The 27453-nt window shown below is 40.1% G+C and overlaps 1 protein-coding gene across 9 annotated transcripts in view; it reads right to left on the bottom strand.

Annotated features, from left to right (window-relative positions):
* Positions 1–9186: 9186 nt before the first annotated feature.
* The window catches only part of PTPN13 (protein tyrosine phosphatase non-receptor type 13), a 136260-nt gene continuing 117993 nt past the window's right edge, over positions 9187–27453 (bottom strand). For 8 of the 9 annotated variants that reach the window (XM_032187307.1, XM_032187308.1, XM_032187311.1 and 5 more), the window contains 18 exons: positions 26030–26394; positions 25688–25862; positions 24264–24422; positions 23788–23959; positions 23479–23689; positions 22737–22807; positions 21041–21102; positions 20153–20309; positions 19658–19834; positions 18349–18431; positions 17076–17131; positions 16044–16147; positions 14688–14836; positions 13980–14070; positions 12925–13262; positions 12176–12391; positions 10970–11032; positions 9187–10014 (listed from right to left, as the gene is read on the bottom strand). In XM_032187307.1, the coding sequence (XP_032043198.1) occupies positions 9937–10014; positions 10970–11032; positions 12176–12391; positions 12925–13262; positions 13980–14070; positions 14688–14836; positions 16044–16147; positions 17076–17131; positions 18349–18431; positions 19658–19834; positions 20153–20309; positions 21041–21102; positions 22737–22807; positions 23479–23689; positions 23788–23959; positions 24264–24422; positions 25688–25862; positions 26030–26394 (2727 nt within the window). In that variant the 3' untranslated portion in view covers positions 9187–9936. The remainder of the gene's footprint in view (positions 10015–10969; positions 11033–12175; positions 12392–12924; positions 13263–13979; positions 14071–14687; positions 14837–16043; positions 16148–17075; positions 17132–18348; positions 18432–19657; positions 19835–20152; positions 20310–21040; positions 21103–22736; positions 22808–23478; positions 23690–23787; positions 23960–24263; positions 24423–25687; positions 25863–26029; positions 26395–27453) is intronic. The other variant, XM_032187310.1, reaches the window with a different exon arrangement.

The raw sequence follows: 27453 nt of genomic DNA, 5'->3' as shown, positions 1-27453 counted from the left end.
GCCTGACACCACCAAAAGAAGGTATTGCCTGCTTTCTGAAGCAGCACAGGGCCATCCTGAATGACATGCATTCAAACGTGGTTAATTTGAAGGGATTCCACTATATCGGTCCCTTGCAGCTATGACAATGACACTGACTGCAACCTTGAAACAGTCAGCTGCAAACTGTGCACATAAAAACTAGCTGCAGTAGTTGCTGTCTTCATGATTAATTCTTTAATGTCAAAGTAAAACATGTTCTAAGTGGAAATGTGGGAAAAACAATTAGAAAACCTCTGGGTTCTATTGACCAAATGAATTGTCATCACCCTTTTCGGATAGGGAAACCAGAGCACAAGGTGGCTCTATGACCCATTTTAAGTTGGAAGCTGACTCAGGTCTACTTGGGTCCCACCAGAAGCCCATGCAGAAAGGAGAGATGCAGCAGGAGGGTAAGAAGAGAGATGGACACGGCACTGAAAAGTGCCAAGTGTTTGCACGTGCCTTGCTTACAAGAAGTGCTTGATTCCCAGTTATGCAAACTGAAGCTCACCCTACAGCCAGGCAATGTGCAAGCACATCTCACCTAGAAGTCGTGGGCTGCACGAAGTCTGAGCTAGCCCCCGGCAGATGTGGGGATTGCCTGAGTGAGGAATTCAACCTGTCAGTCTTACCCCCATGGGAAATTCCCTCTCTAAGTGTTAAATTTCTACCTGCCTCTGAAGGGCAGTGCTAAGAGCATGGAAACTGGATTAAAGCTGGGCAAGACTCTAGCTCAAAACACCTTCTGGAATCATTTAAAACTCTTCCTATCTTCAGCTGTAATTACCGCAAGGGGAGAAAGCAAATCCACTTCTCTAAATCGTGCATTAAAGCACTCTCTTTTCACTTTAAAGCTTAACTTTTTAAAAATACATTTTAGAAAAAAAAAAAGAAGTTTATTTTTAACTTCTGACGGCAGCAGCTTCTCAGAGGAATTTCATATCCCCCAACAATCCTTTCAGGATTAGCGACAGCACTGAGTCAGACCCCAGAATGTAAATGCTAATATAGCTGAATTGCTTCCTGTAGAGCTGCATGCAGAGATGTCAGGTGCACTGGGTCTCTTACTGCCAGAAGTGACCTAAACCAGTCGCTTATTTTGACTAGGCAACTGCAGCTTGCTGACTAAAGAAGTCTGCATTCTTAGCCTCTGGAGTTTCTATGTGTTTTCATGAACAACTTTTTACAGATAAGCTGTAATTTACCATCTGATAGTACTTGGGCATGCTTGGCAAAATCTCAGCATCAAATGCAGGCTGAAAAAGGGGTCCAGAAGGAAAGTGTCTGGTAATATGCACAGCAATTCTTTATGCAGAAGATGGTAAAGAAAATGATATGAGGAAAAATCCTCGCATTCCGCCCACCCCCTCCAGTCTTGGGGAAATAAGCAAATAAACACTTGCTCTTACTTACTCACATCTGCAGTAGATAATGCTTTCCTTAATCAGGCCATGAACGATACAAGTGTTGTGAAATTAATGAGAATCAGGAAATCAATGAGAAAAAATAAAATAAAACAAAACCAAGCCAACTATTATTGGAAATCACCTTTTCCTGGGAGAACCCTACTGTTACAGTTTGTACTCAGTACACTGCAGCTGACTGCTGAAAAGGTGTCGGTATCATTCTGTTGGCTCTCTTTTGCCCTTGTAGCTATAGGGGCTGAAAGGACTTCTGAATTAAAAAGAAGAGCTGGGATTGAATTCCAGAGTGCGCTTAGACAGCGAGCTGCATCTGACCTGCACGGCACGAGGACTGGTGCAAGACGACCCCTCCCTCCCTCCGAGCACAAGCCGATGCCAAACACCCCAAAAGCCCCAACCACCTGAAGCCTGGTGCCCCAAAAGCTGCTTGAAAGGCTGAGGCAAGAGCGAGAGAGAAGGGGCCTTTAGCCTGAAATAAACACTGCCCTTCAAACCCTGCACAAGGCTTTGTTGCTATAATGCCTGCTTGAAGCATTTACCTCCTGGGTCCCTCTCCGGGAGGAGTCATCGCACGCACAGCAAACAAGGAAGCCTTATATTCCGGGGGAAGGGAGAGGTTTTGCTACTGTTAAAATGCCATTTGTAAAAAACAAACCGAAACGCTTCCTTCCATTCCAGCCTTCAGCTGTGCTCTCACACAGTGCTCCTTTGCGCTTGAGGATGAATTTCTACAGGCAGGAACTGACTGGAACATAACTACATTGCATCCTTCTGAACACAAGAGGTGATAAATTTCTCGGGTTGGGTCCTGATGTGCTTTTGCCTCATACCAAGAACATTGGCAAGTCTCAGAAAATTATGGGAGTGAGCCAGCTAGAAATCATGACACAGCATGACCGCACGATAAATTGTCCTGGGGAAAAGCCAGGAGGCCACCATGCATGCTGGGGTCCCCTCAGTTGCACTGGTTTTCCACCCAGCTCTGTAACTTTGGAGCAATGAAGAAGGTTCTTGCATTTCTTGGAGCCTCTGATGATTCTGAGAAGAACAGCAAAGAGCTGTTCTCAAAATGGTTGCAGGAAGGGTTTACTGCAGCACACCAGAAGTACTGAACGCTTACAGTGAGCCAGGGATACAAAGCAACCACCACTGGGGCTCAGCTGGAAAGAAAAAACAATGGTACATGGAAAAATAGATTGCAGCAGGGGGACAAACACACAATTTTCATATGAACAAACAGCCCTGCTTGTTTAACTGCAAGCCTGGCTCACAGAGCTCCTGCATAAACCTAACTGTGCTCGCTAATGCTTTATGTTTTACTGAGGCAAGCCAAGCAAAGCAGGCAGCTGTGCTCTGGGAATCGTTTCCGTTGAGGCACGGGGAAAGGAGATCGAATTATGCTGATGGACAGGCTGGCAGTGCCCCGGGCACGCTACCGTGGAGGAAATGCCTCGTGATAACCACTCGCTCCCATCCGCAGCATCAGCATGATAACCTTTTCCAGAATAGAGCTGGCAACGATGCCCCAGTGTCACTGTCCTGAGATGCAGCCTCAGGAGCTAGCAGGCAGCATTACAGTTGCTTCATGGCGTTCAGAGCTTGTCAAAAGCACTGAGACAAACTGACTTGACCTTACTCTGTGATTTCATTTATTGTAGCTGAAATTTTTCTTTGTGGATACATCAAGTGGACCAGGACCAGTTATTTTAATTGTCAAGTCTGAGGTCACTGGCCTTTGAGACATTATTGCTAGAGAAATAACTGCTAAAAAAACAGCCTTGTCATTTCCTAGACTCCACTGAACAATGCCAGCACCTAAGGACAGCCTTGACCTCGAGGAGCTGACAACCTATACATAAAGGAAGAAGTGACAGAATGACAGCAGATGGACAGAGAGCACAGGAAAGCAGAGACTCCGCACGGCAGGCTGACAGGCCCTATTTGAACATACCAGCAGCCCACGTGGCATCAGAGCAAGGGTGAACTACAACGAGACAAACGAGACGACAGGCTGTCAGCTGCTGCTGTTGTTTGGGGTGGCTCCAATGGGCTGGAAAGGTCTGGCTTGAGTGGGTCTGTGGTGGCACTACTCTAGAGGCCTCCTGCTTTCCCTGAGCCTAAAAAGGCCACACAGAGGAGATGCAAGGAGATACAGTCCTGACTCTTGACCACTCCAGGCCAGGATATTTTTAAACCCACAACTGTTTGATGCGAGAAATTTATTTGCTTGACAAATGTCAAAATAGCTGCGGGGAAAGCGATCCCATTTTACAGTGCAGAGCCAAGTGCTCTTCTGCTTTATCCCCTAACTCTGTCCAGCTTCCAAGTGACTCCTGCTGCCTTGCTCACCGCATCGAAGCTGGCTCTCCCAGCTCAGGCAGGAAGGTGTTAGGTGCAAAATGCTGAAAGCCCTCAGCTCCCGTTTCAGTAGGCTCAGCCTGAATGCCCAATACTGGTAGAGGGGGAACCAAATTCCAGCTGTTACTCACGCTTTGAATTCTACCTCACTCAAGATTTCAAGGCAAGAGCAGTGAAGTTTTGAACTCAACCCCACCATTTACAAAAGAACCTTCCACTTTTGGAAAAACCAGCAGCTGGAACACACCTCAGCACCGTGGGATCCATTAATTGGCAAAGGCTGAAGCAATGTTCTAGGAGCTGGAATGGAGACTCGTAGAAAAGAAGCACAATAGGATGGAGAGGAATGTAAATGTCTTCTGCCTTTGGGCACACGACTAACCCCTGCATTTAGGATTGCACTATTATTCAGACAAGGAATACATTGTGAAGCACCTATAGAGTCTGCCAGGTCTCTACTTAATGCCTAGATGATAGACAGTCATGTTATGACACCTGCACAGCACCCAGGGATATTCTGAGGGGCAAGGGACTTCATTTTCCATTGCCAGCGCCCCGTCAGATTTCCTTTAACCAGTTCTCCATTTGCCTCATGGGCCAGGGAGAAGACATCCAAAACGTATTTGCTGTCAACAGTTCAACTGTGTAGGAATTTCAAGCATTGGAGTCCAGTGTGGTTCTTTTACCCAAGATTTGTCAGGTGTACAAGCAGAAACTTATGCCTGGTGTGAAAAAGGAACTCCAGGAGCTGGATTTTTGCCAGTGCTTTGTAAGAGCAACAGAACACCTCAAAAAGTTGAAAACCAGTATGAAAAATAAAGAGTGCTCTGAGGTAACACAAAGTTTTTCAAGGATGGTGACACTACAAAGAACGAACACCAAGATGTGTTTTGTCCTTACCCTTCAGTAAATTCTGACTGGCAATGCCAAAAACATTGCTGGTGCTGGAGATGCAAGAACAGACTTACGCAGCAGGTTCTTGAGGAAGGAAAGGCTGAATAATTGGCACGCTACCTCATTTTCCACAGCAGAGCGTTCACAAGAATTTTTATGAAGAAAAATAAAAATGGTTTAATGTCTGTGGAATACAACCCAGCAGTAGAAAAAGGTGGTGCCGAACATGTTCTTCCCCCAAAAGAAATCCGAAGAACTAAAAAGCATACACACAGAGACACATACGCTTATATATAATTGAGAAGAATTATGAGCATATGTCATGAGCTGCAAATGTGCCATGTTTTTAATGGGATATTTCATTATCTCTATCTGCTTGAGGACATTGTGGAAATACTATGTATCTAGCTTTAAAAGAGTTGAAAAACCAAATTAGTCCACACAAAGCTCCTTGTTAATGAATACCAGGTTGTTTCTGTGACCAAGCTGACTCATTTAGAGGTAACACTTTGTTTGGGAATCTGGTTATTATAATCAAGTAGCAGTCGCAGCCCTACCAGAGGAAAAAAAAAAAACAACAAATACTGAGGTCATCACAGTACAGCAATGGAGATGAAATCCACTTCCTGGGACTCATCTAAGCAAATTAGTAACTAAATCTGCTCCCAGCCCAACAATTTCGCCTTCAGATCCCATTCTTTTAGCCAGCAAGATCTTGCCTTCATTAAAACAAAACCAACCCCCCGCTCCCAACATCTCATTATGAAACAAAGCTCCCTGCAGAGCCCACTTGACTAACCAAGACAAATCAGTAGAAATAAAGCACAATAAGATAAGTTCAAATTCAGGTCTGAATGCCACCTGCAGAAGGCATTCTTCAGTTTTATGAACCAGAACTGCTCACACCCCCTCCCAAGACTTCCAGGTGACTCAGTCGCTCTTTTTTCATAGTATACACAGAAATAATTGCTGGGTTACACCAGACATACTTGTATCACCAGTAAAATCAAGTAATGCAACACAACGGAACTCACCGTGCCGCTAGCATTTAGAGCTGTTGCCAGGCTGTCCCCTCAAAAGCTGCTTAAATGATGAATAATGTTTCCCAGAACCCTTCTTTCAGCCAAGATCAACTAACTGCACTGGAAAGGTAGCACCGAACAGACTGTCCACTCCAGCAGGGCAAAGAGCCACAAACCATTCCACGTTTGCCCCTGGTTTTGTTACAACTTGACTATTGGTGGATGCCATAACAAACTCAGACTTGCATCCTGAGGATGCTTCACATTCATGAATGTTAGCAAAACAACTCCCACCCACCCAACAAAAGGTCCATAGGTCTCTACCCCTGGGGTGCTCTGAAACAGACATCACATATCATGCATATTAACAGCAGGTTTGGTTGGGTGTGAAATACTTCGATGACATAAACCAAGAAGTTATTAGCATATATGAGGGGCCAAACCACTTTGGTTTCCCAGTGGGAGAATATTTTTCAACAGAGAGGAAGTCCAAAGCACTTCAAAAGCATTATAGCACCTGCAAATCAGCTGGGTTTTCAACTTCCAAAGCTTAGATTTTGTTTTTATTCTATGTTGTTCATCATATGCAGTACTCATGGCCCAGACATTCTATTGCTGCACCTTCCTGTAAGGGGTTTGTAGGGAGGGTTATACCACTGGCTTCTGCCACGCCTGCAGAGTCACTCCAGAAAACCTTTGCTACCAAGCAGTTCACTATGCACAGAGTTGTTCAGCTCCTGAGATTTCCCGTTTCATCTTCCACAGTCCTCCTCAGTGCCACCTCACCACCCTGACAACAAAGTATGTGCAGCTGTGGAATTACCCAAGACACCCAAGAAAGTGAGTGGCTGTTTGGATTTGCACTGTCAGAAGATGACAGATGAGAGCTTTAATGGAAAACAGGCCCACATCCCAGCAAGAAGCCTGCTTCCTTGTACTTAAAGCACCTTTTGAAATATTTCCCTCCTGCCTTTTAGATCTTCTTGCAAAAACACTGGGCAGTTGATGCAGGGAAGCAATCCCTATGCATAGCAGAGTTTTCAATCATTCCTAAGTACTTACTTTCCCTAGATAGCTATTGAGCTAGCAGTAGAAGGAAGCCCACTGTGAAGGAAGAGGCTGCTTAGAAGCATTCAAGGAACAAAAGTAATGAGCCCTCAGAACAGCCTCCAAGGAGTGATTGGAATTAATTCTTCATAGGCTGTTGCCCTCCTCTTGCATAGAGGAAGACCATCAACAAAAGCCAAAGTACAGATAAACTACTAATGGCACAGGGCTGCTTATTTAGCAAAGCACATATGCTTCTGTCAGCTAATTCTGTTTGGAAGAAAAAAAGAATCCTTTCCCTGTTAACACAAGGACAATCCTTTAATTAGAGCCATAATGGGGTATGTATCGGCTTTTTCCCTAGTCTAGTAAACTTCCTGCTGAAAATCAGATACCCTGTAAAAGGGAAAATCCCTTTCAGCTCTAACATGCCCTGGTTGCTTAATCAGCAAGACATCACAATGTTATTTTAAAAAAATAAAAAAATAAGTAAATGAAAAGGTATGTGTGCGGGGGCACTCAAGATTTTTCCCCCTGAGAATTATGTGGTCAGCCTACTAAGGAATCACAAAGTATTTATCCATCCAGGAAAGTTGCTTCTTAATCACTTTTCCTCTACCTACTTTCAAGGGGACATAAAGATTTCAGGTAGCCTAACCCTGTGGAGAAAGATAAACATCACTGCTTGCTTCCAACCTGATTCCCCATGGATACCAAGCTTAAGCAAGGACATGTGTGAGCAAGTGCATTTTCTGGTAACAAGTTTTGAGCTATGTGGTCCAGTTCAGCCCAGTGTCACAGATGGTGAGTTAATTCTACCTGTTAGGCAAAACACAGATACCCACCTTTCTCAGTGCCCTCAACAGGTACAAGACAAAGGAGCAATTTCATCTTTATTGGATATCAAATTCCTCAAAGCTGACACACAAACGGGAAGAAATTCAGACCATTTTTTTCTTTGCTTTTTCCTAGGGGGTGGGGAGGTTTGGTCAAGCTAATTATCCTCTGCTTTGGTGCACCCATCATTAAAAGGAAAGTGGGTACAATATACCATAATGTAGATCTTCGTATTTGTGACAACAACAAGCAAATCCTGCAATCTTCCACTGATTTCTGCCTCCTGTGGGCTGTTTGCTGTATTGTGCACATTGTTTGCACAATACAAATGTGGGCTTCACATAGCGTAGCATATAAAAAGTTCCTGTTTTTCCTCTTTGTCATGTATATGAAAACATCTAAGGGAAGAATTTAACAGCTTTTAATATATTTTTTATTCTAATAATGTAATTTTTTATTTCTGAAAACCAGACATACCCAAATTCTCTAAACTCACTACTTATGTGAAAACAGTAGCAGCGTATCAGCTGTCTTTACTTACTTCGCCTGTTGACAACTGTAGTCCTGAAAATGTTCTCTCTTTACTTTAAAGCTCCTTCATACAGGTGTACTGTCAACATGGCTAGTCAATTTGCCTCTGCTTCTCACTATGCACACAGAATTAGTTTTCCTTCCTTAACATACACTGCTCTTAAATGGCGTAATTTCTCAGCTGTGCTGGTAAGCTGGAGGGAATAAAGATCATAGTGTTACTGTGACAAGTGAAAAAGGCTCTTCCTTTTTTCAGTCATGCTATTGCTAGTTATATTACCATTAATAATATATAATGCCATTAAATAAGCTAGATGGTGACTGTTCCAATGTTGGGACAGCAGAACACTGTGGGGTATATGGTGGTTTCACACCGGTAGGTAGCTCAGCACCACCACGCTGCTCTCTTGCTCCCCCTCCTCAGACAGACAGGGAGAAAATACAATGAAAATAAAGCTCAAGGGCTGAGCTAAGGACAAGGAGATCAATACAGCTACTATTTTGAAGAGTGAAACCTTGGAGAGTCACAGGTCTCTGAACTTATTTTTACCCTTGCAATGCAGAATGCTTCTAGCAGTTTTTCTATCATCAAAAAATGCCCACAGAGCATAAAGCTAAGACTTCCTTTCAGAACAGTTGGCTGTTTATAGTATCACTAAAACACTGAGTTACTCAGAACTCAGTATCCTGCCTTCCCCATCAAACGTGGCTGGTTTAAGCAGAGCAGGTTCCGTTGTTGTCAGCTCACTGCCACAGCATCCAAGTACCAACCCACCATAAAAATGTGATGCAGGTCTCAATGCCCATGTATGCCAAAAAACAGGGAGGGAAGGGAAAATACCTCTTCCTTTCACCACGGTGTGGAAGCTCTCTAGAAGGGAACCCACAGTTCTGCGGCTTTTCTCAAATGGATACTGAAGAACAGGCACCAGGAGGGCCCTTTTGTTGCCAATCATGTAAGAAGTGTAGCAACCACAGTGTTGGGGAAGGATGCCCTGTTAGGCCAGGGAAACCAGGAAAAGGACACAAAAATACCCAGATCCACCGATCAGTGTATTTTAAGTGTATTTTTATTTACAGAGTAGAGATGCCTAATAAGTTATAAGGTTAGGCATCTGATAATTCAGCTTTTTTTTTTTGTAAAAGTATATAAATATATACATGAAACTCTATCAAGTAAACATTATTAACTGTGATACTTACAGTAAACATTCACTACCATCCTTATGCTAAAAGGCATCTCTTAAAAGCTTAAATACTGATTTCAAGATACCCTCTATAAAATAGTTCTAACTGTACTAAAAGGACAAAAAAAGGCTGTGCCATAAACAAGCTTTTAAAAGAAACTAGTAAAATGTCTTCGTAATAAAGTTGACCAGGCCAAAAATACTGCTTTATCCCACCCCCTAAGAAACAAATACCCCAGAACAGTTGCAGAACTGCAGGAGGTATTATAAGATTACTTTTTTTCTTCATTTTTTAATTAAAATATTTTTATTTCAGTACTTAATCACATATTAAGGATGCTGCAAAAAATGCAGCTTTTATTAAATATTATTTACTGTTATACAAGTATCTCACAGATGTGTCCATGGGCGTAAGACACTAGTGGTATTGCAAAAGCTATCCCTTTTCCATATACTATATACCTTATCTGGAGTGATGAAGAGACTATTTAGAAAAAAAACATTTGACAGCAACTGAAGAAAATGACTGGAATAATATTAGCAGAACAAATAAAACAGGTGAGAGTCTTTAGATCTCCTTGCTTCCTTGTTTTAAAAGCACTTCCATTCAGTATTTTATTTCCCTCTCTGTTCTTCCTGTTGGAGATGGTTCAGGACATATAGGACAACTTGATAGCAGAAAATGTACTGATCCTGCAAGGGAAAGGAAACCAGAGTACACATGAAAAATGCTTGCACCACCTAAGCAATTTACTCTCACTTGCCACAGCACTTGATTTCAATACTATTTCTATAGTAAAATAAGCCAAAAAAAAAAAACAACAGACAATTGAGAAATATACAACCTCAACTTTGAACAAGGAGAGGTACTTGCCTGCCACTAAAAGTACAGTTTTACATAGGGCATTTATCCCTCTTTTTGCTTCATTTTTGATGTGAAATAGAATAGACTAAATACTTCACAGGAGCAGAAATGAAGACAGCAAGTGACCTTTAAAGATCTTTGATCATTCCAACTAAGAGAGAACTCAGATTACTATCTGAGATTAACTAATAGAGAACTCATATTACAGGGCATCTTATCATCTTAAAATCTTAGGTTTTATAGGTCAATACAGGTTTGAGAGCTAATCTTTGTTTTGTGGGAGAGGTTGAGGTGATGGTTCTTTCTGGTTTATTTTTTAACTGCAGTTAGACAAGTCTTTCATGTTCAAAAAGTGGTGCAAATCCAAAGTAAGGTTAAACAACTCCAGATCCAGATTAATCCTATGACACTCAATTTATTTCTAGCTAAACACCTCCCCCTAAGAGGTGTCTCCAGTAGTTTCAGCAATTCACAGCAGCTATATAGTTAGCCTCTCTCTTCAGCATGCAATGCAACTCTTTTTGTCAAAAAAGCTCATCTGATTTCTACTCTAACACGTGTTTTAGAAGAAGAAAACCCGAACTCCAGCTCTTACTATTATTTTTTAACCACAAATTGAAAGAGCACAAAGCATCCGATTTAATTCTCCCAACACAAACATCCCATTAGAGGACATGAAGACAACCACTGTGTGCCTTACAAAAAGCTTCCTGGCACATCAGAGTTAGAATTCCAGCATCTTTCCTGTAGCTGGAAGGCTGAATCTGGAGAAGCCAGACTCACCTCTGTCTGAACCATCCCATGCCTCTGCAGACGCATCGTGCGCACCAGGTCTGAGATGTCAAACTACAAAAACAAACACCGAGTGAAATGTTGAAAGAAGACATACTGCATGTAAGAAAATGAGCATCACACAGAGGAATCCAACTAGCTACGTCAAACATTTCGTAGTGAAACGATTTACAATTCAGTGTATCCTGCATACGTTTGGCAGATTACCAGCATGAGCTGTCTTGGAGCGCTAAGGATTTGGCCCTCCTACACCATATACCTTTCTCTTTTTTCTTTCGCTGTGTGCCTCTATTGGCTCTCTTGCCTATGCATACTAGGAACCGAGTGTACAGAAAATAGAGCTCCTCATCCCAACCTAACACAATGTTTTTAACTTCTACAGGTCTATACGAGTTCTAGACATTTAGTGGGTGCTTGGAAACCCTGATGATGACATTATAGCTCACCAATACAGAATTCACAAAAACACTGGTCCAGTGAAGGATACAAACATTAAGGAGGCTAGCACCCTCCTGTGGATCACCCTAGAGAGCAGGGTGCTGTCTCAGAATGAGGTGTTTGCACTGTGTGTTTTTGATGTTTTTTTGTTACTTGTTTTAAACACAGAAGTTACACTGTCACTAAGATTGGGATTCAGTTGCCTAAACACATGTTCTGCTTGCCTTTAGCAGCTCTGCAACTGCGCATCAATCTCTGGCTCATCAAGCATCACATCTGTCATCTCTACCATCAGTTACCACAAGGGTTTCTCAGATCTGTCAGTACATCCAGCCAGTAAGGCAGGCATTTTAACTCTTTTCCTTCACTTGCCTGAGCTCTTGTGGTAATATACTTGTATTCCCAAGCCACACTCAGAAAATCTGCTCAGTAGGTCTCCTTGCAGCACAACCAAATATGTTAAGTGGCACATCATATAGCATTACTGAGCTTTCAACAATCAGGACACTTAAAGAAATTCCCTGACCTAATCCAAGAACCAAATGTTAGATCTCTCCCTGCACCCTTCTGCATCCCCATCATCATTAAAGAAACATTTGCACGGCTGCTGCTGTTTTACATCCTCGTTTATGTTACGCTAAGATGTGGCCTACATGCTGACCTCAAAAGCATGGCATTTTCTCAGAACGACTGATTGACTCCCATTGAGCAGCTCCTGCAAGTCAAAAGCACAGCTTACCCATCCCGCCAGGTACTTACATCGAGGTCTCTGCTGATTAATCCCAGAACTACATCTATACATATCAGGGTCCCCGACCGGCCAATGCCCGCACTGCAGTGAGTTACAATGGGTCCCGATTTGTAGACATGCCGCATGTAGGAGATAAAAGTTAGCAGGTCGTCTGGTTGAGAAGGGGTGTCATGGTCAGGCCAGGCAATGAAGTTCAGATGGGAAATGTGCCGTACTTCACCTGTCTGAGGTTTAAGAACAACAGGAACAACGAAATGTTACACAAAGAATGAAGAAAAAGATGGGTAAGTTCTCAAAAGAAGCAGTTTCTGAAGAGATGGATTTGCCCCATGAAAGCGGTCTCTAATCCAGCGAAACAAGAGAAGCCATGAGCTCAACTCCTAGCTGAGAGTTAAACTGTATAAGGTTCAATGTGCAGGCTGAATTAATCATACACAGGAATGAACCAGACAGACTGAATAATGAGTGTTACATCCTGATACATCTTTCTGTTTACATGACCAATGGCACATAAGGAGCCACATTAGCATCATAAAATCAGCCCCTGGCCCATCAGGCCTTTTCTTGTAAAAAATCACCAAGTAGCACAACTTGCATGGCAGAAGAGTTGCTCAGTAACATTCATTGGCCAGAGAGAAGCTCCCTGTTACACCTCCACATGGACATTGCGATTGCAAGCAGGCAAGCCACAAGTATGAGAACTGAAACGTCGGCACCCAGGAAAAAATTCTCAGCATGCCAAATGAGATGCACTTACCTGAATCTCTTCTAGCTCCAGCACTCTAATGATAAAGCCCTTCAGCTGCTGGAATCTTACAAGAGCAAGCCGTAGTCTGTCAGTTATCATGGTGGTTTTATTGAGTACATCTGGCCAGTAACGCTGGCATTTTATCTTTTCTCCTTCAACCTCCTGAGTCATCATGGCAATCACAGTACATTTTTGTTCCCAAACCATTTGCCAGAAATCTGCTACAGTAGTAGGGAGAGGTCCTTGACACGCAATGTAAATGAACTCTTCGTTCCCCACTGGCATGCGAATGAAGCTGGCATTGATGTATCCACCTTCAGTCCCAAGAGGTACTCTAGTGGTATCATCTGCAATCCCAACACGACAGAAATACTTCAGTGCCATGCGTGCACATCATCAGACCTTCACACAATAGAGATGCTGAGCCTTGCACACTCACATGCTGCTTATCTCCAAAGATGCTTCCAAATTTTATTAAAAAGAAATCCCAAAACAAAAGAAAACAATATAATACTTGCTTTAAGATACAAGTCAGTACTTCTTGAAAAAAAGAAGATAGCTAGGGGAGAAACTTAACTAACAGGCAGGCTAAGTGACTAAAACTGCATCACCTTTGAAACTGAGTTGAAGTATTTTTCACTCAGAAGTAGCCTCCGTCAGTTCTCACTACTCCTCAACTCATCTCCCAGCTAACAAACCAACTTGTATTGTAAGAAACTTACTGGCAATTGCGTATACGTTTATTCCCAAATGTCCATGAGTAAAACTGATAAAAAGTTCTCTGGCTCCATAAATATATCTCATTTAATAAATGGAATCTTCTCAAATAGCCGCCAAACCCATGAACATCCATCCCTACCCACCACATGAATTTGTTCCTTACCAATACTAAACTGCTTTATAAATATTCAATTTAAACTTGTAGAAAATGACATATTAACTTTTCCCTACTCAGCAGTAGAACTGGGACCGGGAATCAAACCACCTCAATTTGTGATCCAGTTCATGTGACTGTACAGATGCAGACAAAATATCAACACAGTGTCAGATTAGTTAGGACTTACAAGGAAGTATGTTTTTGTATCTGTTCTTCTTCCTGTTCTCCTTTGCTTGTCCAATCAAACACTGGTCCAACGGTTTTAACTCTTGAAGATTCTGTAAGGGAGAAATAACTCATACGTTACAATGCAATGAATGATGACAAGTGGTAAAGCAGTCTCTCAAAGACACAAAACAAATAAAATAATCCTACTGTGGATATGCAGAAAAATTGGGTCACAGAAAGGAAGCTAATGTCAGATACCTAAAAAAAATACACCAACGTGAAACAAACCAATGAAAAAAAAAAGTGTGATCTAGTAAATACTTCATCTTCTCCTAAAGGAGAGTTTAACAATGTTGAGACATGGAAAGGACTGTTTTCTCATTTCTGCAGCTAGATTTTGCAGCATTTATTTACCTTATCCTTGCCTGCATATTCATTCAGGATAGAGAAATGAAATAAGAATTTACCAGAAATTTGCTAAAAATAAGAATGATGTAAACACATTTTTGAATTGAACTGCCAGCTCTACCTCATCTCTCAGCAGCTGGCGGGGGGAAGGGAGAGATGTTTGGTGAAGGAAGTCTTTTCATCCTTTTAAAGAGCTGCAAATCAAAGTGCTGTGGTCTTTAAGGCAGTGATGAATCAACCATTCTATTTCTAACTGTTTCATCCTGTTAAAAAGCAGAGTTTTAGAAAACAGGACCTAAAAGGACAAATAGTTACTCACTTCAATCTCTTTAGAAGGGACTCCCTGTTCCAGCAATCCACGCAACATCCTGATGACAGACTTCAATTTGGCTCCTGAGTACTTGCCTCCAGGGAGTACATTCACAGTAGGGAGCGAAGAGATCTCTTCATTTGTCACCAAAGGGAAATCTAGCACAAAAATAAGGCTGATTTAAATGCCTGTATAAATAGCTAAAATTAAGGCAACATAAAATGCAGTGCGGTGCTAGATTTCTTTGTTACTGTTATATATGGTTTTCCTGCTATGCAGGGGTGACTCATACATTATTATCTTTTGCAAAAAAGGCATGGCCAATAAAGCATCTTTGAGTGAAATGGTCTTTTCAATGCTATTTGCTACCTCTGTAGATAGTTTCTCAATTTGACAGGCAAAAGCAAACTAACGAACAGCAAAAAGCAAAATTGGCTTTCATGAATCCAGGTACCAAATAGAATGTTTTCCTGAACTTACAATAAGTAAACTAAAATAAACGCCATATATACTTTAAACGTAGGTTCTTTAAAACAATCTACAAAATTCATAAATATAAACATGGATGAGTTCAGAAGTCTCCAGTTAAATAAATATCACGTCCTGTGAATTCATCTGTAGCACTTATAGTCAAGATGGCTTTTAAATGTTAATTGTAAGATGCATTAAAAACATTGTTTTCTCCAATAAAGCCTGCTTCCTGTAAGACCTTCAGTACTCCTCTGAAACAAAAAAAAATCAAAAACCAGAAGTCTCTGCTATCGCAATTAAGTGTCTTTTCATCTACTAGCTTAGGCAAAAAGTTTACATAGATTATTCTTTACTTCTTTTAATGAATACAGAAACTACAGATACAATGCTACTGTGTATGAATTTCAGGAGCTGACATTTCTAATCCTATCTCAAAAGGAAAAGACTAGCTTCTGCCAAACGCATCAAACTTAGCAGTACTTCACCCTGCCAAATTGAGCAACAGTGGAAAACAGACTCAATATAGAGGGAAAATATTGCACAATTTGAACACGTGGGTACTACTACAAGCACACAAGGTGTTTGATCATGGTTAAACCACACAAACCATCAAATGTTGCTACAGTTTTTGTCAGACAGATACTATGGGAGAGAATTGGTTTCAACTGTACTACAACTAGAGGCCAAATCTTGACAATACTTGTTCCGATCAGCTCTCACACAGATACTACAGCTGCAAAGATCCTTTCCAGCGGGTAGTGGAGCTGTTATATTTCCCATTATACCTATTGTTACACCCTCAAAACACATCCTAGACATTTTACTATTCAGTTCTGACATAGTCTCCTTAATGTGATCCTCAGTTTTCAATTGATTATTTGCTGAAGTTCTTGCCTTTATTTACACGTTCCTGGTTGATTGATTCAATTGGCAATTCATCGCTTCCCCACGTGATTTCATCTTCATCTGCTTGACTCAAGGGAGGTTGTGGAGGTGACCTACAGAAGACAAGGAACATATGGAACAACACCCAGAGATAACACACTTGCAATCTAATGAAATAATATCAGGAGGTAATCTGTAGCTACAAGTTCTTCTGGACCAGATCCATACAAGTGATCTCAAAAAACAAAAAGAACAAAATCCACCCACACCCACCCACTTTTTTTCAAGCACCACTGGGGATTTTAAAAAAGAGAAGACAGTGGGGAAAGAACTTGGACAATATTACTCTAGTAACAATCATCACTGCAATTACATTTCAAAGGCAAAGATGTCAAATAACATCCAATAGAATATTTGGACCATTCACATAATTCAACACGAATGTACTAGGGTACCTATTTTAAACTGCAAGTATTCTACCTTTGTTGAGAATGGCAATAAAAATATCAAGTATCTATACAACATAACAGCACTGTTTAAGCCAAGATTCAACTCAAACTTTCCAGAGGCTTTATTACAACAGAAGCACATACATCTTGACTGAAGCACTACTTAGACTAAGGACAAATATTAGCACAGAGAAACCACTGTGTGAATTTCCAAGATTCAAAGTGTCTTGAAGCAAAAGTTGGTAACGTGGCCAGGCGCATCCTTAGTTTTCCATATAGGAAGAGGAAGCCCCAAGCACCCAAGTGGAAACAGACTGCACGCATGTCCTAATTACATGTTAAAACTATATATCAAAGGAATAAATACAGCCAGGGCACGGTAAACCACAGAAGGGTGACTAATGTTCAGGTGAATTATAACCTTTTCAGTAACAAGAACAGGCAAATAGCAATTCAACAAGACATTACATACAGAATTATCCATATCCCTCTTTCCCTTGCACACACATGTATGCTATATTTGCATTATAACAGCTCTCTTCAGAGCTTCATATCTCATGGGTTTACTTTCAAGCAACATTAGAAATCTTACCTTTCCGGCACAGCTTTTTCTTCACAATGGTCTTCACAACCATTTAAGTGTGTTGGCTAGTGGAAGAGAAAAACACATCAAGATCATAGTCATAAAGCTCATCCACTCTAAATTATCAAGGATGTGAGCAGGTATAGAGAGTTTTTCTGAAGCTGACTAAGTTCAGAGCATCAAATAACATAAGACTTTACTATTTTAGCTCACTAATGCAAAATAACAGAGAAGAACACCGAGCACTTGGAAGAAGGCTGCACTGTAACAAGGCCAACAGCTATCTTAAAATTATTCCTGACTCATGGCAGCAGTAGAGCCATCCACATTTTTTCCAGTTGACTTTTTTGTTTGTAATCTTAAAAACCTCCTATGAGGCAAGTCAGACAGTGAACACTTCGGCATCCTGAAAAGCCACCACTGCCATAAAGAACAGAACAAGGCTTTACCTCTAAATTCTAGGTACTCCTATACATGTCTTCCTCAAAAGACAAAGATGACTCAGCAAAGAAGAGGGCATTTAAACTCTCCTTTGGAGAAAGAACAACTCTCCGAAAGGATTTATGCTTATTAGGCCATCCTGGAAGTTTCCACTGTCATAGTCAATTTTACTTTTGGATCTCCTAGAGAATGCAACAGAGACATTGCCATTTTGTCTCTCAGCTCTCCCTGACTGGACACAGAAATCCACAACAGCTAGGATATGGCAGATACAAAGGAGTTCTGATAATTTGAAGTGTGAAACCATACTAGGGCATCTAGTGATCGATGTAGAACAGGACATGTAATAATGCAGGGTAAATCACACGTAGAAGGTATTCAACTTAATGAAAGAATTCTAGCAAAAAGTAAGGAGAAAAGAGGCCTCAAATTTGTATGTTGCAAAGATAAATCTACACAATATTCATTGTGACTACTTCCCTTATTTGAGCAGGAATCAAGGCAACTTTTGAGATGAAATGACTGAAGTAACACTAATGAGGTATTTTATCACTTAAAAAAACACATGGAACAAGACAAAAACTGGTTCTACGTGAGAATAAGTTTATGTTAATTCCACGCTTTGTTCTCTTGCATAATTACTTTATTAAAGAGTAATCATACACTAGTTCAAAAATAACTTAATACACCACTTAAAGCTACTACTGACAAAGATAATTTCATTTAAAATGCACGTTAAGGTTATTTCCACAAGGCCTATACAAATAAGTAAAATAATAAATTAAAACAGATTGACACAACAAAATCTGCAGACATGTCTGCCAGCTTATTGCCATCTCACCTCTGAAAAATCTTCAGGTAAAGACGACCCATCACAGTCAGTATCTTCAGACTTATCTTCTGTCAACTTCCCGTTAATTTCTACTGTAGCAGGAGAATCAGAATGCAGAAGATACAGCATGAACACAGTGAAAGTTATCCTGAAACTACCTTCTCAGACATGTATTCCTGTGTAGTGCCAAACATCTCTAACAGGATTCACAGGTGCCAGAATAATCAAGGAACAACTTTCAAGTCCCTTTACTACCAGCGTGCTGGAGAATCAGACCTATGGCTTCCTCCTTAACTAGAAGAGTTGTGATTAAAAGCGAGGTTGTTCGCACAGCTAACAGAATGTATTGTGCCACAGTGTAACAGATGGGCAGGATAGTGCTAGGAAATCATCAGATTCCCATGTCAACAGTGTTTCTGCAATTCAATTACATTTAGACCTGCAGCGGTTATAAACAAGGCTTCTACTTTCTCCTTGTATTACCAAGTCCTAATCAAATGTTCTGGATAAAAACTGGCTGCTATAGCAGTTCTCTACTGCCCTGTCTTAAACATACAATATATGTTCACTTGCAAAGAGTGGATCACAGCTAAAAGAAATCGCAAGTAGTGGAACTCAAATGATATTCCTCAGGTAAGGTCCTGACACAGCCAGAACCTTAATATTGCCTGATTTGTAATACAATGACAGGTGACAATAACCCAATGAACTTAAAGAGCAGCAAAAAAGCTGAAGTAGTTACAATTTTGGAAGATTTATCTTCAGTTGTGAAAGGAAACTCTACACAAGTTAGCAAGCATCTTGCTTGAGCAGTGGGGAGCATCCACAGTGTGACACCACAAAGAACAACAAATCATACTGCACAAAGTTTCAGTTAGTAACAACTGCAGCTAAGGAGACAAAAAAAAAAAAAAAAAGAAAAGAAAGCTGCACAAACAGAAGCAGCTACTGAAAAGCTGCACAGTTTTCCTAAGAGATAAAGCATGCTGGAACAAACTGTTTGGTTTTGAGATATCTCAACACATTTCCAAATTCTGCAATGGAACAATTTGAGAACAGAACAGGATTCTTTCTCCCAGATTAATACTAGACACTAAATATATAATACTAATATTATACTTTTTAATAATAATACTAAATACATACTAAACTGCATCTGAAGTTCACTGGAAACAGCAAACATTTATAGTCTACTTTGGAAACTTTCACTTCAGAAAACAATTTAATGTCACCTGTCACACTTGCTGCAGTTTACTCAGCACCTATTTCACAAGGCATGTTGTTTCTAGTCATCTGTTTTAAGAGTGGCTCACAGTACCTGGCAGATGATCTTCTGATGTGGCCTTCTTGATGTGTAGAAGGTTCTGGGCCTCTGATGTAGCGTTATTACGATTTAAGAGGTTCTGGGCTTCCTCATCTACAACATCCAACAGGTATTGGACAACTTCATTGTGATCGTCTTCATCATAATATTCATCATCTGGAACCTCTGTTTCTGAAAAACAGATAGTATAAAATGTCAATTTTTCCCAAAATGGATTGGGGGCAGATGAGGAGGAGAAAGAGAGGGGCAGACACCAAGGCATTATTCCTAGCTGCTATCATGGCTTTCCCTCATTTCCCTCTGACACAAAATCCAATTTTTATATATCTACTTCCAACATGAAATAATTCCTCAAGAGCACACCACGGGGCTTGAAGATGATCTTTTAATGTTGACTGCCAACCTAGCTTTGACTAATTTCAGTCTATTCAAACTCTATTACCTTGATTCTCTTTTGCCCACAAAAAATGGTCCCTTATCTCTTCTTACCTGATTTGTCACTGTGTTTAGAAAAATCTGCTATCTGAGTGACAAAGTCAAGGGAAGAGGCATCTCCAGACCCTGTGAGATTCATCAGTCCTTTTGTGTGGTGGGTATTATTTTCTGTGTTTGCATGCGATGTTCCTAGGATGCCATTGCCATTGACCTAATAAAGTGAAGAACACTACAAATTAACTCTTAAAGAGTGTGTCATCTGTTTAAGCAGTTTAATAAGTAAAAAGTACACAGCTCCACTTAGTAAAAAAAAAAAACAAAAAAAAAAAACAGAAAGAAACTAGTCATATCCTATTTCATCTAAGACAGCTGGGTGATGGGTGGGCAGAATTCTATTTGCCCATTTGGCAGCTTTAAAGTGTGTTTTAAGTTCCAAATGACATTAGCAAAGGAAAAGAAATAAAATAATTAAGAAAAAAACACACAGAGATGAAGAATTAACTACTACAAGATAACACACAATAACATTTAACATTACATATTCTCAATAAAATGTGCAGGCTTCAGTTCTTTTGGTGCCACATTACACCTTTTTCTCAGAAGAAAACAAAGGCAAAAAAGAGAAAACAGTCTGGTGATGTAACATGCAAGTATCTGCAGGAATAGGGAAGAGAATAGATAAGAGCCTTGCATCCTCTTATAAGATCACTTGTCTTTCTATAAGGCAATCCTAAAGAAAGAGAAGATGAATTCCCAAAACTAGTATATTTATTATCACCACTGCTTTTTCATAACAAATGGCAAGAGGGGATTTGCAAAATTACAGTGCATTACATCAAACTAACTTCTTTAAAAAAAAGAAAAGGAACAAAACTCTAACTTGTGTAAACTATATTCTTTTCTCTAGTTAATGAAAATGCACACCATAGAGGAAATGTTTACCTTGGGCCCATAAGCATCAGTTGTCTTTTCTGTTTTATCACAGGGATCACCATGAGAACAGCCTAAACAAAATGGGGAAGAAAATCAACAACTTAAGAACATTATTTTTACCATAATTAAATTAGTCCCCGTCAGTTATTATTATAAAATAAACAAGATGTTTTATATTACATTGTGAAATGAGTAACATTTCTGCCAGCCTGATTAATGGACAGTGCCAAGCTTACATCCGACAAACTAAAACTTCAAAAAGCCATAATAAAGTTCAATGGAAGGGGAAGCTTCACTGCTCATAAAAATAACCAACTTGAAACAAAGACAAATGTTAATAAATAGAGTAACAACTTAATGTGTACAGGCAACACTGGCATCTTAGGGAAACAGGATATGATTTCCTTTCCCTTCAGACGTATAGATTACAACCCTGCAAACATCTGTTAATTTGTTGCTTGTTTATTTTTCAATAAACATCATCTGACATATTGGTCTTTGTTGTAAGGTACCTTCCCTTCTTGATCAAGAAAAGAGTGATACCATGACACATAAGACCATTGCTTATGTCAGACATCATATTACTGGTATAATAAATAAGACAGAGGAACCACTTGATGCTGTGTATGTAGCTTCTAGTGGGGTTCTGGATTTCCTTACACATGCTTTTACATGCTGAGAAGCATTTAGATGAAATTACCAAAAGGTAAGAATTGCTTGTTGTGAACCTATGCATGACAAGTCATCTAAAAGAAGAGAGTTTAAGGTGTTATCTTTGAAGATTCAGTTAAAAGGCACCTTCCTCATCAATATCTTGATTAAGTCTTTTGAAACAGAATGTTTAGCATAGCTATCGAGTACATGAGCAACAATGAAATGGAACAGTTCAATAATTTTACAAGGTGAGATCAATATTCAAAACTGTCTTGATACATTAAGGACAAGTGTGAAAAAAGAGACCTTGATGAATCACAACAAATGCCAAGAACCACATTTCAAAGGAAGAAACAAATGCTTAAGACAGTGACAGCATAAACATTGGTTCAGCAGGGAAGCAAATGTAGGTGGTAAAACATCCTGAATTTAAGTGAGTGAACAAGGTACTATTTAGCCAAACGAAGTTCATCTCATCTCACTCAGGAAGCTTTAACAGGAATGCTGTATACAGAAAATTAAAACCAATTATTTCTGTCTGCTTGGCCTGCCTGTGAGTCTCACTCAATGTCATGTGTGTGACTGGAGACACCATGCTTGAGGAGGAAAACAGCCCAATGTAAACAAAGTGGAGGGGAATGATAGGATCAGTTTGGGATTTTTTGGTCTGGAAAAAGAAGATTAACGGGTGACCTGAAGCTCTTGCAAATGTAACAAAATGATATTTTTAAGCCTGGTCAGAAGAGACAGAACACAAGTAGAATAATAATATTTTTACATGTATATCATAAAAAAAGATCAGTTGAACTTACTCCTTGGCTTGTTTTTAGAGAAAATTTCTGAATCAAAGTAGAAACAGAAACATAGAGAGACTATTGCTGAATCTCTTTTAGTGAAGCTTTTAAAGCAAAGAACCTGCTGGAGCTGCTCTCAGTACACAGAGTTGCAGTGCAGCAACTGCACTCAGATAGCATCTTAAGATGCATAAAAGTTCCTTCATTTTCATGGACGCACACATTTCACCTGCAATAAGTAACCAAGCAGATCTTACCATTAGATTTTTTTGACCATGAATTTGAGCTGTTGGGGCTTTTGGATTTTGGAAGCACTGGATGACCATCTCTATGAAAAGAAACATTTACAGAAATGTGTATTAACATATATAAATCAATAAAAGCACGATTATTGCACATACATACATCGATATCTGATGACCAATAAAACTGCTAGTTGTTCTGTCTATTAAAAGAGCTCTGGAACATTAAAATATTGCATAATAGAGATAAAAGCACTGGCAGTTTGGTTAGTTCCTACTCCAGGAAGGAACCAAGAGCTGGAGTTTCATTATGGATTCCTACGAAAAGATTCAATCTCAAAACTCTTCCCCTTCTGTGACAGAACAGAGGAGAAAGGAGAAAGGTTGGGTGGGAGCAAAGAACAGCAAGCATGGTTGGAAGATTTCAAAAATAGGGTAAACATCACTAGGCTTTCTGTCCCAAGCAAAAACTAAATCTGACAATAATCTGGAGAGTTTGTTAAACTGCTGTATTCCGTAAAAGCAGCAGCAGGGATTAGTGAAAATGCAATGGTAAACTAAGATCTGTGTCAGAGGGTTTTGACATTCAAGGCTGTGCCAGAGCATCCATGAGATGATAGAACTATTTAAGTTACTACTTTGAACACTTATGCTTCATAGCTGGACACTGCCTTGTGTTCCCTAGAAACACAAAACACAAGTACCAAGTACCCTTCTGCACTGAAGCACAAAAATTGAGAACACACATAAAACATACCTGGTCGCTTTGAGCACCACTTTAGGAAGGGATGTTTCCAATGACCTTTTGGCTTCTTTCAGAGACATTCCCTGTGTGCTTACTCCATTAATGTAATGGATAATATCTAGCGCATGGAGACTCTCTTCCCTGGCAGCAACTGATCTGGGGAGAATGTCACTAATATACACAACTTGGTAAAGGCTGTCATGACCTCCTGATAACACCAGACCTGTGTAGGTAAAGAAAAAAAAAAAAAGTCAAGTTCTTGCTTTGTAACTGAAGAAAAAACAATCACACTAGAGAAAAAAAGCAGTATAATTCTGTTACCTAGCTCCTCCTTATGACATGTTAGTGTAATATCAGGCAGTAAATGAGGCAATACTGGCATCTTGGGTAACTCCAAAACACGTCCTAGCACTAATCTGACAGTTCTGGGGGCAGCACGGAGAAAATTTACTGCATCTGTATGACTCATGTTAGTGACATCAATGTCATTAACCTGCGAAGAAAAAAAAAGAAGCATCTCCCAGTTAGGTTCCAAATAAAACAGACTTCCTGTTGTTGATGCTTGACATTAAAGGACAAAACTATGGATGCTTTATTGACCACACTTGCGGTTACTCATACTTATTTCCTACTTTTATTTCTTTTTGTCTAACTGCTATCTAATTATGCCTCACAAAATGTGCACTCCTCTGTTCCTTAAACACATTTACTTTAGCACACAATGGGGTTCACATTTATTTTAGGGTCAAAGTTGTCCTTTTCATGCAATCACTATCTGGAAATGGTAATTCTCTCACTTTTATTAGTCGGTCTCCAGGTCGTAGTCTCCCATCGCTTTTGGCAGGATCCTGAACAATGTCGTGAATGTAGCAGCCAACGTTATCGTTACCTTTGGTCACTGTGAAGCCCAGACTACCCTTTTCAGACTTGGTCATGGTGACTTGGAGCTCTACTTCCTAGGGAAAGAAAGTAGCACTTCACAACACATACAAACAGAAGCAAACACTTCACTGAATTTGAGTGTCAGAAATATAAAATGGATTTACCTATTGGTTTAAATGGAACACAAGCATAAGTACTGAGATGGCTGTCTTAGCAGGCTCAGCTTAGCTGCATCAAGTAATTACCTCTAATTTGGACCTCTTTTTCATGAAGCTAACCTTGTGCCAAAGGCCCATTATCTAAACAGAGTTGTCAAGGAACCTGTCAAAGCTGACACCTTAATTTACCCTCAACTAGCTGCCAAGCAATAAAAAGACTCTGTATTTTCCAAGAAAGACAATACAGCAGCAGCTATTCAACTAAATAAGGTGAATATATTTTCTTATGATGGGATACAATACTAGCTTTTTTTAGGAAAGAACACAGGCATATGTCTTGTCTTTTTTAATTTGCATGAATTTTGTTTGAAAGATGCCTATCTACTTCACTTGCACAGAAACTCACACAGCACCATGAAGATTTGAGGAAAAACTTCTCCAAATGGAGTATAGGCTAGAACAGCTGTGTAACTTGGAAGACTCTTATGATTACAAAATATCGAGCCTCACTTTTCATTTTCTTTTCTATCTGTGAATCAATTATGGGAAGCTATGGAAGCACAAGTCCCTTCTGATACACAATACAAATGTTTCTCAGGTTGCAGTAAGCTATCTCAGAAAAGTCTTAAAAATAAGCTGCATTTTGTGACAGAGCAGAAAATTTGGGGGATTCATAGATACTAAAGCAGCGAAGAACAGGGTCTACCCAATTCCCTTCTGCCCTGATTTATCCCATTCTCTCCAAACAACCACAAAGCAAGGTAACAACCATATAAAGTTAATCTAAGAACACTGCCTAGAGCTCAATAAATAAATGCTTAATGCCAAGCGTTCTAAGGCTGACATGACAATGAAATACGCACACATACATGCATACAGGGAGGCTTCCGCACTCAGAGGGAAACATAAAAAAAAAACAAACTTGAAAAGCCCAGGCAGAAAGCATCTGCCAACACTTGTATGAACAGCCACAGCTCAGTGGTTACAAATGGCAGATGTACGTGTGCCATTTATAAGACACAACTCCAGTTTAATGCACGTATAATTTACAACGATCCCCTTTGTAAATTAACATTCAGAACTTCTATACCGTCACTCCTGATACCACAGCTATAAAAACTTCCAGTTGGCCACAGCAACAAGTATGCTTATATTACTGAAAGACAGAAAAAGGACATTACTGGCTCATATTCTTCAGCATTTTTTTCCAACTGGCTGAGTAACGATGCCATTCCTCCCAGGTGCGGAGTCAGCTCAGATGCAGGAGTAGCAAAACAGTTGTTCATTAAAACGGATGTGGTAACATCAGGAACAGTTCTACAGGTTGGGATCAGTGGCAAATCCAATGGCACAGTGCTAAAGATAAACAAGCAAATCAAGGATCAGTTTATACAATGTACCTATCACCAATAAATGAATATACAAACCACTGAAGTATTCCATGTATTTCCACGAGTAGGTCCAAAAACCTATTTTTGTAAACACTTTCTGCAGCACTACAAGGGTCATTACAAGCAACATACCTGTCCTCCTCTAGCTCCGACTTGCTAGAAGTTTCATGAACAGAACACAAGATGGTGCGAACAGCCTCTTCCTGCCCGCTGCGTGCCTCGTACTGGCTGTGTGCCTGGGGCACAGCTTCACCTGATGGTTGGTAGAGGGCAGAACTCCAGCCAGAGCCCACCTGTGCTGCTGAGTCCATCACCTCCTCATCACCACTTCTGCTGCTGTCACTGTAGCTATCTCTCCTCGAGGGAGATTTTAGTCTTTTCTTGCTTGGATCAGTGGTTTCATTTTCATCTGAGCTGTCACCCTGTTCTCCAGTCGATGGACCAGAAACTTCTCTGCTGACATCTGGAAATACTTGGTGGGGTGAATGGATGGGGGTCTACAGAAAGCAAGGAGATTTAATGCATCAAACTCCAATTTTGCAGAGAGAAGGAAGTTGCAAAGACTGCATTAAATTACCAGAAACAGTCGGTGACCATTTAGATGTAGCCTCAATTCAGTGAGCATACTATGGTACAATTTTACCAAGTTCAACGCAGCTTTGCCAAGATGAATTACGCAGAACTTGAAAACATATATTGCTAAACAATGGCAACATCACCTATGGAAAACAAATACACTCTATGCTTTTGCTTCTGAGAGCCTGCTGACAGGAGCTTCTAAGCTATGAGGAGCATCATATACTGCTGATGGTTAAGGTGCAACTTAAGTCAAACGGATTTCACACAGCAGGGAATCAGAAAGAGTTTTAAACAAAAAGCTAAACAATAGTCTACAAAAGCCATCAGAATTTACACCAAATGGAGACTGTTTACCAAAGTTAACAACTTCAGTGAGGATAAAAGGTTTGGCCAACCATCACATAATCCCAAGAATGAAAAAAAAAGTTTATAACCTTCACATATGTTTTTATGGCCAAATTCTTGTGTTTATGACCATGCCCATCTGTGCTAGTGTTATATACAAAAATTTCACTTGATCATTTACTGCCCCCTCCCCCCCTTTAATTTAGTATATGTGCTCCTTTATTAAAGGTATTCCTTACTAGAAATGGATTATAGGATTAGTTGTTTGTATTATAATGCCCACTTGTTCATCTCATTTCCTTACTCTAATCTTTGCTTTGCTTACATTTTTATTTGTACATTTAGGTTTCTGCCATCAGACTTGAATGGATTTAACAGTGTGAACATGAAATTAAGTAACTTAAATAGAATTTTTGCCACTCCTTTTATACTTTTTTCCCTGTATTATGGAAAGCCTACGTTTCAGACAAACTCCTCTATATATTCTTTTACTGAAATATTTGTTTTTCCACTTTTTCTAAGTATCCTTCTGTTGAACAGAATGTTCTTCTGTTCTTTTGATTTACTTACTGGCGTGCTTTGTAACATGTTCTTTGGAACATCTCTCAAGTCCAGCAAGTAAATATAACAAC

Source organism: Aythya fuligula, chromosome 4 (genome assembly GCF_009819795.1).
Source record: "Aythya fuligula isolate bAytFul2 chromosome 4, bAytFul2.pri, whole genome shotgun sequence".
Lineage (NCBI taxonomy): Eukaryota > Metazoa > Chordata > Aves > Anseriformes > Anatidae > Aythya > Aythya fuligula.
Note: the sequence above shows the minus strand (reverse complement) of the source record. Positions and strands in the feature narration are given on the sequence as shown.